The sequence below is a fragment of the Equus caballus genome, chromosome 22 (genome assembly GCF_041296265.1).
Source record: "Equus caballus isolate H_3958 breed thoroughbred chromosome 22, TB-T2T, whole genome shotgun sequence".
In the NCBI taxonomy this organism is placed as follows: Eukaryota; Metazoa; Chordata; class Mammalia; order Perissodactyla; family Equidae; genus Equus; species Equus caballus.
In genome coordinates, this window is record NC_091705.1 from 40,281,482 (window position 1) to 40,293,605 (window position 12,124).

The 12,124-nt window shown below is 50.3% G+C and overlaps 1 protein-coding gene across 7 annotated transcripts in view; it reads right to left on the bottom strand.

Moving 5' to 3' along the window:
- Positions 1-4,159: 4,159 nt before the first annotated feature.
- Positions 4,160-12,124, bottom strand: part of NFATC2 (nuclear factor of activated T cells 2) — a 156,900-nt gene continuing 148,935 nt past the window's right edge. For 6 of the 7 annotated variants that reach the window (XM_005604786.4, XM_070247049.1, XM_005604783.4 and 3 more), the window contains one exon: positions 4,160-7,150. In XM_005604786.4, the coding sequence (XP_005604843.1) occupies positions 7,095-7,150 (56 nt within the window). In that variant the 3' untranslated portion in view covers positions 4,160-7,094. The remainder of the gene's footprint in view (positions 7,151-12,124) is intronic. The other variant, XM_023626756.2, reaches the window with a different exon arrangement.

Sequence of the window (12,124 nt, forward strand, 5' to 3'; positions counted from 1 at the left end):
ATGTGTTAAATAGCTTGATTTGGGTAATCATTTCACGATTTTTATATGTATCAAGATACCACATTGTATGCTATAATATACACATTTTTGATGTGTCAATCATATCTCCACGAAGCTGGAAAAAGAATAAAGGCAACGGGGAGCCACCGGAAGGCTCTCAGCGTGAGTGTGATGTGATTTGCGTTTTCTTTAAGCTCCGGCAGGCTGCCGTGTGGGCAGTGAGGTCAGGAGGGTGCCGGGGCCGTGAAGGGGCGCTCTGTCATCCAGGCGGAAGATAAAGGTGGCCCAACGGATGGAGCAAAGAGGTGTGACTTCAGAGATGGTCCCACCAAGACCTGCAGATGTGTGAGGCCTGGGGACAGCGAGGGATCCAGGGTCGCTCCAGGTTTTTGAGTACACAACTGCTTAGATGGTGTCGCCATAAACGGATGAGGAGACAGGGTGGCCTGGAGGGCTGGGGGTGGGGAGAGGTGGCTGGGAAATAGGAAGATGGGGACGTGAAGTCCCACGGGCAGCTGCGTGTGAGTCTGGAGTTTGCAAAGGTGACGGTGCCTGTAAAATCTAGTGCCCAGATTGTCCTGTGAATGCTTTTCCTCCAGAGCTGTCCTGATGGCATTAATTGCAGAGGGCCCTCCATCAGCTCTCTGGAGCCGTCCTCTGAGACTTTGAGGACCAGCAGAAACCAGCAGCAACCCCAGTGTTTGGGGGGTGTTTCTTGGCGAGTTTCATCAGTAGCTCATAGGAGGCTGTGATCTCCTCCCTCCCCCGTAAAAAAAAAACAACTATTCACACTGTCATTGTCCTTCATGTCTGGAGCTCAGTGCAGAGTCCCTGAGTTTGACATTTCTAGTAAACCAAGAATTCCCGGAAATCCTGAGATGGGGCAGGGGTTTCCATCTCTGGTGATGACTCGTGTTGGGCCATTCACCAAGCTCGACTTCTGGATTTCACCAGGAAGACAAAGCAAGAGACAGTTCAGAGTGGGATGCCCTTTCTGGAAATTTCTTCAATTCCCACTTGTGACTACACCAGCGTTTTATTTCTACTCCTTAGCCCAAAATGACACCGTCTGTTGCTTGTAGCTAGGGACAGTCACAGATTTGCAATGTCGCCCCAGCCGGAGGGGTTGGATGCCCTGGTGTGAGTTCCCCTTTCGTTTCAGGATTTGGAAATTGAATAAGCTCAAGTTTTCAGCTTTAACGACCTAGTTAGAAAAACTCAAGACCTATTGTCAGAGCTCTGAATGTTTCTTTCCAGATATTGGGAAAGTGTGGTCCAGCCTTGGGTGAATCTTAAATCTGTCTCCTAAATGGTGGGATATTGTATCAATAGCTAACGTTTACTATCAAGCATTCAATATCTGTGAGGGACAGAACATTCTTATCCTCATTTTACATCTGGGGAAACTGAGGCACAGCCTGAGTCTGACTGTGTTTACCAAGTGTGCCTCACATACAAATGTAAAACACAGACATTTTTTAAATGACTGTATCGTTTTATCCTTGTTTTCTGCTTACGATGGTTCTGGGTTTCTATTCAGGAAAAGCGGCATAAAGTTTTCAGAAATTGAGTTAATAAGAAAACCAGGTGCACACAGCTACAGCAAAAACCAGAGGGGGCAGACTCGCTGCTGGGGTGTGTAGGCTGGGCAAGTATTTTTGTGGGGCTGTTGTCTACATCAGCAATCTGAGTCCTCCTCAAATCAACATTTCAGCACCAATATGGTGGCGCAGTCTCACATGATCCCACAAAAAATAAAAATCCCGCACTGGTCCTGGGGGCGACCTGCTCACAAGGACCCTCTTTGGAAAACCAGCTTGGACGCCATAGGTGTGGGCTCTGGAGCTCTTTCGGGCATCTGGCTGACCTTGTGCCCGGACGGGAAAGGAGAACTAGCTGGTCCCAGACACCAGAGGGGGACTGCGGGCATCTCCACAGATGCTTCCAGCAGCCAGAACCCATGCAGGACCTGCATGTGCTGGGGACACCCCAACCACATGGTGCTGCTGGTTCCAGGCACCGGACGGACAGGGGCCCGGAAAATCCCCACGAGGGCACTCCAAGCGCAGGGTCATGGCGGGGGGTGGAGTGGTCCCTGAGCACGGGGCCAGGGTCAGGGGTCCCGCTTCCCTTGGGTGAAGGGTAGCCCCGAAGAGTGGGAAGAAGTTTGAACAACACTAAGATTTAAACAGCAATCACTTCCAAATCTCTTAGGTGCTCTAGCTCTAAGGGATAAAAGCTGTTGTAAAGAGGAAGCCAGCTGGAAAGTTCTGGTATTTACAATAGCTAATTCTGTTTGTGGGTTTGATGGTAAGATACTTCTGTTTTTTTGTTGGTTTTTTTTTAACTTTGGAATTTTGTAAGATGTCCGCACAGAGGATGTGGTTGCTTTCTAGGTGCCCAGCTCAGCCCAGCTGGCTGTAAAAGCTTGGGACCCTCTGTGAGCCAGCCCAAGGTGGACATTACAAATCTCCTTTCCACAGATGCTACTTCTAAAGAGTTACAGAGACGTAGATGACAGCAGAGCTTGCAGTGGAGACGTCAGGGTGATCTTGTGGCTCTGTCACCTTGGGCAGGTGGCTTCTGAGCCCTAGTGTTAGACGTAAAATGGAGAGTACCGACATCACAGGGCTGAGATGAGGAGTAAATGTGCCCGGGGTGTGAGCAGCTCTCTAGAGAAGAAAAGACACAGCAGAGGAGCCGGTGCTTTCAATGGTTTTATTGCTAAACTATCAGGATACAAGCCGTATAAAAATACTTTACATATAGCAAAAATAAACTACATTAAACTGGAGATTAAAAATGTTTTGCATAGGAATGTGATGTATTCAGACTCCAAAACCTAAGCCCTCAAGCACCGCCCCATTGGAGAGACTTCTTTCTATTTGTTGGAGAATAATTAGGACATTCTCAACATTTCGTCCCCTGGAGGGCTGTAGAGGCGACGTGGGTAAGTGAGGTTCTTGACAAGATGCTCAGGATGCTGAGGTTCTCCCAACTACAGCCTCCTCCTGCTCAGCCAATCAGAATGCTGGAAGCACTCACTCTAGTGGAAACATCATTAGCAACCAATTCATCCAGACCCTGAACTGGGCAGGTGGAGTTTATTCTCATCTGCCAACAGACGCATCAAGGCAAAGGGCAGAGCCTTACTTCCAGCACCCAACACCCCATCTCACTGTCGGAGGGACTTGCTTGTGCCTTACCAATCACCAGAAAAGTTTGTTTTTAAACAAACTGAGTTAAGACGGTGGTGTTGGCTGTAACTCAAGGCACTCATGAAAGCTGAGGGAAACTGATGTCTGCAATCAGTTTCACGGGACGCTCTTTGCTTAAGCATGCAGTCGGCACGCAAAGACACCTGCACTGGCTGCTTGGGCTCCAGGAGATTAATGCCCAAGTCCCAAGCTTGGGAGACCTGAGGTTAAGATGTGTTGGGCACCTGCTGAAAGGCTGTCCCTCCAGACAATGAGTTCAGGGACGTCTCCCCCAGCTTGTCAAGAATGTCACAACCCCATGCCTCTTGTAAACGTGAACAAAAGTGTGAACTGAACCCTTGACGTTCTTTCAATTCCGAACCACAGAAAGCACTTGGAAAGTGTTTTTTGACATGAAAATAAATTCAGCCTCCCTTTAGTCCAGAGTGACAATTAGAACACATTGGCTTCTCATCTGTCGAAATGTGACAGCTCCCACCTTGGCTGAGGCTGGCTTCCTGAGAAGGAGGTCTTGGCTACTAGACGTAAACAAGAAAGGCTTCCCAGTTCTTAGAAGGAACCAACTCGATTCATCCTGGGCTGTGTCTATGCTGGAAAACTCTGGACGTCCCCTGGATAACGCATACAGCTGGGAGCCACCTGGATTCAGTCAGCTCTGTTATCACTAGCCTGAACTCGGGGTTCTGTGAACAGGAACTCTTCTAGAATCACATTACAACACAGATGGTGTGTTAAAATTCAAAATCACCTTCTAGAGCTCGTATTTGGGGGCTCTCAGCACTTTACAACACAACTGTCCTAAGTGACAAGATCCAGGCTCAGAGCTGAAGAAAATGAGGAACATTCCCATGAAACGGGTGGTTCCTTCTTCCACAAAGCCAGCCCCCTCCTTTCTCCGGAGATGCGTTCTCCTGGGAGATTGGTGACTAACAGGTGCTGAGGTGGGGGTTTTTTTTTTTTTTTTCCTGGAATGATTAACAAATTTTCAAGAATACATCATTTCTCGAGGGGGAAAAAATCATCAACATATATGTAAAAAGAGACACTTAAAAAAGATTTCTGACCATTTATAAATATTTTCTAATTCCAACAGGGGTGCAATATCTTGAGGACAGATAAAAAGCATAAAAATACAGATAAGAAAATAAAATTTAATAACATACTAATTAATTTGGATGGCTATTATATATTATCAAGCAGCAGTATTTTTGTACAATACAGGAAGGCTTGCAAACTTTGGAAATACACTACATTCAGCGACATGGTAGATTTCTGCTGGAAGTGCGACGTATTTACATCTCCTCGATGTAGCAAGTGCAAACCTCAACCTGAGATCCTTCTACCACGTGTAACACACACAGCCTTACCATTTAGACATCGGTACTTTCTCCTTCTCTTAGAGGATCTTATTGCCTCTTCCCATACTGAAAATATTTCACAAGCAGTTACTCTTGGCAACATTTCCTCCTGGCATCTGTTACTGACAAAACTTTCTTGATAGCTGTCGGTTCCTAGTACACTTTCTCTTGCCTGTTTATGTCTCAAAACTAATGCTTCTGTTTCTCTTTCCTTTGCTATTTGGTATAGTTGTTTATGAAAGTGCTTCCTATAATATCCAGCTAGGATGTCTTAGAAGAAGAGCGTTTGTGTGTGTATTGTACACATACACACGTACACATATATGTACAGAGTTTGAACTACCAGGAGGCCCGTTTCACTAACCTGGTTAGAAGATTGATGAAAATGAGTTAGTCCTTTTTCACCCCATGCACAATGAAGCTGAGCGACTTTGCTACAATAGCAGGAAGGCATTTGGGTAAAACATTCAGATAACTGAGGAAAAGCCAAATTCTCTCATGTGCAAAAGATGGTTCCCAGCCAGGTCAAGCGAGAACGAATCGCTCACCAGACACTAGCTCTTCCCGGGTGAAGCCAACGTGGCTGGAGAGAAAGTCCTTTAGGTAAAGCCGCTTGTACAGCAAACTTTTTATTAGGAAGAATTTTGCCATCCCAGAAGCTTTGCAGGAGCGCTCAACTTCTTACTGGCATTCCGTTTGTTTAAAAGAACTTTGCTAAACTCTGTGCTTGGGGTGGGTGGAAGAGAGGTCCCCTGCTGTTGGGGGGAAATAAATGCTAGGTCTCGACCAAAAGGTTATATACAGGAGGGTGCAACGGCCCCACCAGGGCATCCTGTCCTCTCTCGGGAGCACCAAACACGCCAGGCCATGGCCACCAAGACCTGTGCTCCTGGCCCAGCTCTCAGGGAGGTTCTACTCTGGGTCACCTTGATGAGAAAGCCAGGACTTAGAAAACCCCCAGTGGGCCCTTAACGGCCACGATGCTCTTCTCAGGCCTTCTGCCCAGCAGGTGTGACTGAGACATCACTCTGAGGTCGGCCCGGGAAGAGCGCGAGGGATACCCACGCTCTGTGCCGATTACTGGAGAAGCAGCTGAACCGCTGAAAAAGAGTCTCCGGCTTGTCCTGGGGTGTCAACAAATGCAACAGACACACGTCTGTGTGATAAAAACTCACCTGCCAAGAACTTTGAGGTTTTATTTGCTTGCATCCAAAGGGAAAGACTCTGGAGGACTCTGGGGGTGCCCAGTGGGGAGAAACAACTGGGGTAGAAATCACGAATACCGTACAGCTGGTCTGAGCAGAGCTCATTCAAACTAAGGGATGCGCGGGAGCGCGTCTGCATCTACCCAGACGACTCCTGTGCTGGACGAGGCAGCGAACGCAGACAGGTCATGCGGCCGAGGGGAGCTTTAAATGGGTTCAGGGAAAAACCACCAATGACTTTGGGGCCAAATCCTGAGCTTGAGTGTCCCACTTTGAGCCTAGGCCAGAGAGGAAACTCAGCCCTTTTCCTCTATCACCAGGGAATCGCTCAGAAACACCGAAGCCTGCCAACCACCTCATCGCACACCGTTTCACTTAACAAAAACACCATTTTTTTTTTTTTTGGTTGCTTTAGCCTTTCTGCCATTCCTTCTCAAAATTCAATGCACATGCTTGAGATTCTCAACTACTTTATGGGAAAAGCAATCTGGCTGTTAGGAAGAAAGAAAGCGGGAACATCACAAAGCTGTTAGGTTGCAGCGCTGCGGCGGCCAGCGCGCCCTGCCGCCCGGGTACCTGCTCCAGTCCGTGCGCGCTGCGGGGGAAGAGCAGCTGGCCAGCTTTTGGAAGCAGAGAGAAATACAACAATTGTGTACACATGTCATAACTTAACGCCGAGAAGTTTTAACAGGGGATCTCGTACAGGCCAGTTTTGCTTCCGAAGGAGAAAAGTGAAAAATAAAGCTTTAGCTGTGGCCGAGTATAGGCGATGCCCAAGGATGCCGGTCCGGCTTCTCTGCGTTTCTTCAGCCTGGGAGCCAGACTCTTGGGCCCAGTTCTTTGGGTGGGTGGGTGCTCTCTTTGAGAATGCCTGTCCTTCAAAAGGTCCAGGGGCTGTATCTGGGACCTGGAAAAAGGAATGCAGGGCTGCCGTTTAATCACAGTGCCCACCTCTTCTGCCCCACCCCAGCCCGGGCCCCCGGGGCTCCGGTCACTCCATCTTGGCGTGGTCCAGCGTGCTGTCTTGTTCAGAATGTGTGTTTGATCAGCAGGCACTTAAGGTGTGGATGGGACACCCTTAAGGTCAACCGAGATGCTCTTTGGGATTTAAATCAAAAATCAAAAGGCAGAGTGTTCTCTCTGGTGTTTACAGAGGGAGGTGGCGAGCTCCTGAATTGAGAGTCAGCTTCCTGCCAGAACATGTCCCGCGTGTGGGCTCCAGGCCAGGAGACGTACAGTAAAGGGAACAGAGGTGGGGGCAGTGGAAGGCTCCGAGGGGTCAGCTACAGAAGGTGTCTTGCTAATGGCTTCTTCTACGTCTGATTTCTGGCGGGAGGTCCTGAAAACTCCTTCCTGATAATTTCATTAACTACAAAAGAAAAGAGAAAGAAGAGAGAGTCGGGGGCAGTGAGGGGGCTCCACAAACACGGATCAGGTTAGCTTTCTAGAACCCAAAACAATCGGGCTACTTCTTAAAACAGGTTTTCATTCCCTAAGATAATACATTTGACAATTTTTAACACCAGAAGTGCCTTCCTATGTTGTGACTATTTTTTGTTTCCTGGACGATAAAATCTTCGGCTATGGATTTGTTAGCAAAAATCGCCCAAATGGTAACTTTAAAAAATTGCGGCAGAAATGGAGTTGGGCCCTGGGGCATGTTTTAAGTAACACCCTATCTTTTTTTTTAACGCGCTGCACGCTCTCTACTGTAGACTTAACTCCTTCCATCATGATGACATCCAGAAATACCGACTACAGGACGAACACACACTTTCTTGACCCACAGATGTAGAGCTCTCTAAAGAGGGGCCTTTAAAAGAGAGTGTGGGGGGCTGCCGCAGGCACAGACTAGCCATCCATGCAAACACAGTCTCTCAGCACAGCCAGGACCCCTCCCCGCCCCCCCCCCCCCCCCCCCCCCCCCCGCCGCCACAGGTGAGGGATCACGTTGTGAGTCTTCCAAAGGAGAAAGTGTCCTCAGTGGGGCAAATTCAGTCACCCTCGACCCCAAAAAGACCCCTGACCCCAGTGGACTTCCTAGCAGGGAACCAAGATGGCAATCCCAGCCACTGGCGTCAAGAAGCGAGCTAGCCTCTCCCATTCGGGCTACCTCTCTAGGGCACTGATTCCTGCCATCAAGGCAATAAGACCTTAGAATAGGAGCTCTTGCAAAAGGCTTCCTTCCAACAGTCTTGGGAAGAAGTCGCCATCACTGGCAGCCCAGCCCGAGGCGGGGGGGTGGGATGGGGGTGGGGTGTGGACACCTTTGGTTTTGCAGGTGGACTGTGTTCACTGGCCCCCGAGGTGCAGGAGGAGAGGGGCAGAGGCCCTGGGGCCCCAGCAACTGTGGACTAATCTCCCTGTCCTGGTTCTGAGGCTGAATTCTTCCCACAGCCTCCTCATCCGTGGTTTTCTCCTCTCAGCCTCACCCTAAGGTTAGAGACGGACCCTCCGCGGTGAGGGTTAGCTGCTGAGCTCTGCCCCAAGTCTCTCCCCGTTCCAGCGGGGCCCTCCTGGGTCTGGGGTGCTTTTTCCTGGAAAACCCCGGCCACCCCCAGAATAGCAGAGAGAGAGCACAGCTGCGCCCGAGCTGGATAAGCCAGGTGCCACTCGGCTCCCTCCCGACACTGGCGGTATGACTTGGCCCCTCTGTGCCTCAGTTTCCTCGTCTGTGAAGAGGGAATCCCAATAGTGTGTGGCCTCTAGGGCTGTTGTGAGGCTGTCAGGCGTCGATGTCCACACAGGCTCCCAGCATGCACCTGGTGAATGGTGTTCACCGGCGTCAGCTGCAATGGTCAGTGACACCCCCACGCTCTGAACTCAGGGCTGTGTTTTGTGTCAGAAGCCAGTAAGACAGCGCTCTGTTCCTCAGTTGCAGGCTGAAGGCGTGTGCTAGGCCAGAGCTCGGGTTCTGGAGCCAGATGGCCAGGGTTAGGATCCCACCTCTGCCGTTTCCTCGCTTGAACGCTGCCTTAGTGATATAACTGCTCTGTGCCTCAGTTTCCCCGTCTGTAAATTGTGTATAAAACTATCACCCTCCTTCTAGGGTTGCTGAGGAGCTAGGATGAGATGATACAAGTGACAAGTGGTCACAGTGCCCAGCGTACAGCGGGTGTGGGCTCATGGAGAAGTATGTATTAGAATATGATACATGTATGTGAATGTATGAGAACCTATGTTAGAATAAAAAACACTTCCGAAGAGTGGGAATGGATCCGTAAATAAGAACTCAGGATGAGTTCCCATATTCAGCTAACCAGCATTAACTGGGCACTTACTGTGTACCAGGCACCAGCTGACTCCCAGGGGCCCTAAACCAGGAAGCAAGGAAGAATGGCAGCCCCCAGCCCCTCTCCGCCCCCGACCGACCCCCTGCGCCCCCTGCCAGGCCCTGTGTGAGGGGGGAGGCCCAGTGAAAGCAGAGGGGGTGCGGTGGGGGCGGTCAGCACAGCTTCACGCGGAGCTTTTCAAAGCCCGGATTCGGAAAGGCTTCCTGTTTTCTCGACCTGGGAAACGAGAGGAGTCGATCCTCAGTGGAAACTTTCCACAGCCTCGGCTTCTAAAAATAGCCGGTGGGCAGAGATGCTGGCAGTGCAGCCCTCACGGAAGGGTCGTTTCCCTTCTCTGCGCTTGCTCAGTGCTGCGGCGGGGGCGGGGTGGGGACACGGACGCCGGGCGACCTGTCAAGCCCACAGAGCCTGCTTTCCCCTCCCTGTGCATGAAAACAGTCCTGGTTCCCTAAAGCTGCTTTCGGGCAGAAGCAAATAGAGGCATCTGGAAAACGCAGCGAGTGCTAAGCACTCAGACCTCACGAGGCCGGGGCGGGCAGGCGGCTGTGCAGGGAGGCCCACTCGGTCCCCAGTGAAACCTCTCTGGGTAGAGGAAGCTTCTCTTTCTGAAACCTCACAGCTTGCTCCCCTGGTTGTGAAGGAGGAGAAAGTTCCAGTTCAGAAACGCCAGCTGGGTGGTAGCAACTCCAGTGCAGCCACCGCTGCCTGAAAACGGGCCGATCACTTCCATGACGTCCACCATGCAACCTCTCCCTTGGTCCTTCCCCATCTTTGGTCCTTTAGGAGGAGGGTCTGCCCACTCAGCCCTGTCGCCACCTCATTCTCACATTTTCAGTCTCTCCAGCTCGCTCTGCCCCTCTGCATGCCTAAGACCCCCCTTATCCAAACACTCCGCTCTGGGCCCATCCTTGACCTGCCTCCGTAGAGCCCTGGCGATCTGGTCCTGCCCCTGCGGTGACCTCGCCTCTTGCCACCCTCCCCCTCTCTCACTGCATGCCAACCACAATGGCTTCCGTTCTGCGCTTGGCCATGCCCAGCTCGCGCCTCACAGCCTCTGCCCTGGCTGCTCTCCTTCCTCCCTCACTTCATTCAAGGCTCTGCTCATACACAGTCTCCTCCTCTGGGAAGCCTGCCTTGGCTGCAACCTGCAGGTCCCCTTCCCAACACAGCTGTGCTGCTCTGGCAATCTCCTCCCCTTACCAGCTCCGGGCAATTCAATGGCTGGTGCTCCATCTGTGCTCTTGTCTCCCCGCTGTATCCTCAGCGCTTAAACAGCGCTGTCGTACGTGGGAAGTACTCACTAACACGTATGAATGGATGGGAAAACAGAAGCTCGGAAAGGAGTTCAGGAGCTTCAGGTGACTGCCAGCACTGGGATCTGCCCCCGGGTCTGCTCCGAGGTCTGAGTACTGAACGACCATTCTGCATTATTACCACCAACATTTTATTCATTCCACAGATCTTTTGAGCATCTATCCTACACCAGCTTCTGCACCTTTCCTCCCACCTCTTCCCAAATTGGGCTACATGCAGTTCTCAAAATAGCCCCTCCCCGAACACCACCTTCTTTGGACGCCATGTCATTCCTACCATGGGGCCTCCACTCCCTCCAGAAGCAAGTACTGAATTCGCAGAATGCTTTGCTTGCCCCTCCTGCGCCAGATTGTTTGAGTCACCCATAGCCCTACCGTACCATGCACACAGCAGGTGCCCAACGCATGCATCTCAGTCCACCACAAGGACCCCACCCCACCAGCCTCGACCTCTTGGTTTAGGGAAGCTGATTTTCCTCTTTCATCCAACTGACAAATGGGTTGTTGGTCACCTTTCTCCACACAGGAATATACGCCATTCATATTTATTGAGCGCTAACTAAGCGCCAGACACTGGACTCAGCACGAAGTTACTTCTCACACCAAACCTCGTGTTACAGATGGGAGATGGAGACAGGCAGTCACTTTCCACAGCAGGTGAAGGGAAGGCGTCAGGATTTGAGCCCGGGGCCATTTCACTAACCCGTGTAGCCACTGACACCGTGTGGCTGCACAAGTGGTAGAGAGACTGTGCTGTGAAGTTCCGGGGCCCTGAGATCCTCGGTGTCTCTCGGTGTGAGCCAGGAGAAGGCAAGGGCAGCCTCTGCTACGTCAACAGCGGAGGCAGCCGGGTGCCTGGTGGTTAAGGTGGTCACTGAGCATCACTTTCTCACAACAGAATTGGGGCCAGTGGTGTTGGGTCTGCCACACGCACCTCTGACCTTTTATTACCCTTAGAGGGAGGCACTGTGATGAAAACACTGATGAACTTGTTTACAGCCTCAGGGTGATTTCTAAGCCTGACAACTAAGGCTGAAACCAGAAAGGAAAAGATGGACAGATTTCAAATTGTTTCTCTTTAAAACTTTAAAAAAGAAATCTGTGACATAATATTTCCAGAATATATGACAAAGGGTCATTCATATACAAAGAGGTGTTACAAATGAACAAGAAAAAATATAATTCTTCTAATAAAAATGGCTGCAGTCATAAAAAGCAGAGAATCTTCTTTTCAGATTCAACAAACTTTTTCTGTAAGGGGCCAGATAAAAATATTTTCAGTTTTGTGGGCTATATGGCCTATTACTCAACTCCTCAGCTCTGTGTTTTTTAGCAAGAAAGCAGCCATAAACAACATATGAGCAAATGGGCATGGTTGTGTACCAATAAAACTTTATTAACCAAAACAGGCCAGGGGCCAGAGTTGGCCTGAGTGATGTCGTTTGCTGATCAATGGCAAAAACGGAAAGGAAAGCAGAGTGTTTTCTTCAGCTACTTTTTGGGGGTGGCCATCTGGCGAAGCCAACACCTCTTACTAGCATTGTTCACCAAACCATTCTGGGTTGACTTAGTGTTAAATTTCTAAAAACTGAATTGATGGCTGTTAGCATCCCACTCTGCCCCAGGAATTTTCTGGTTCACTTGAAGGCTCAGACACCTGCAGGCCACCTCCCTTCCAGCCCAGCTGAGAGGTTCTCCAGCTTCAGCTTGCAGGAGGATGGCTGCTCAGGGTTACAC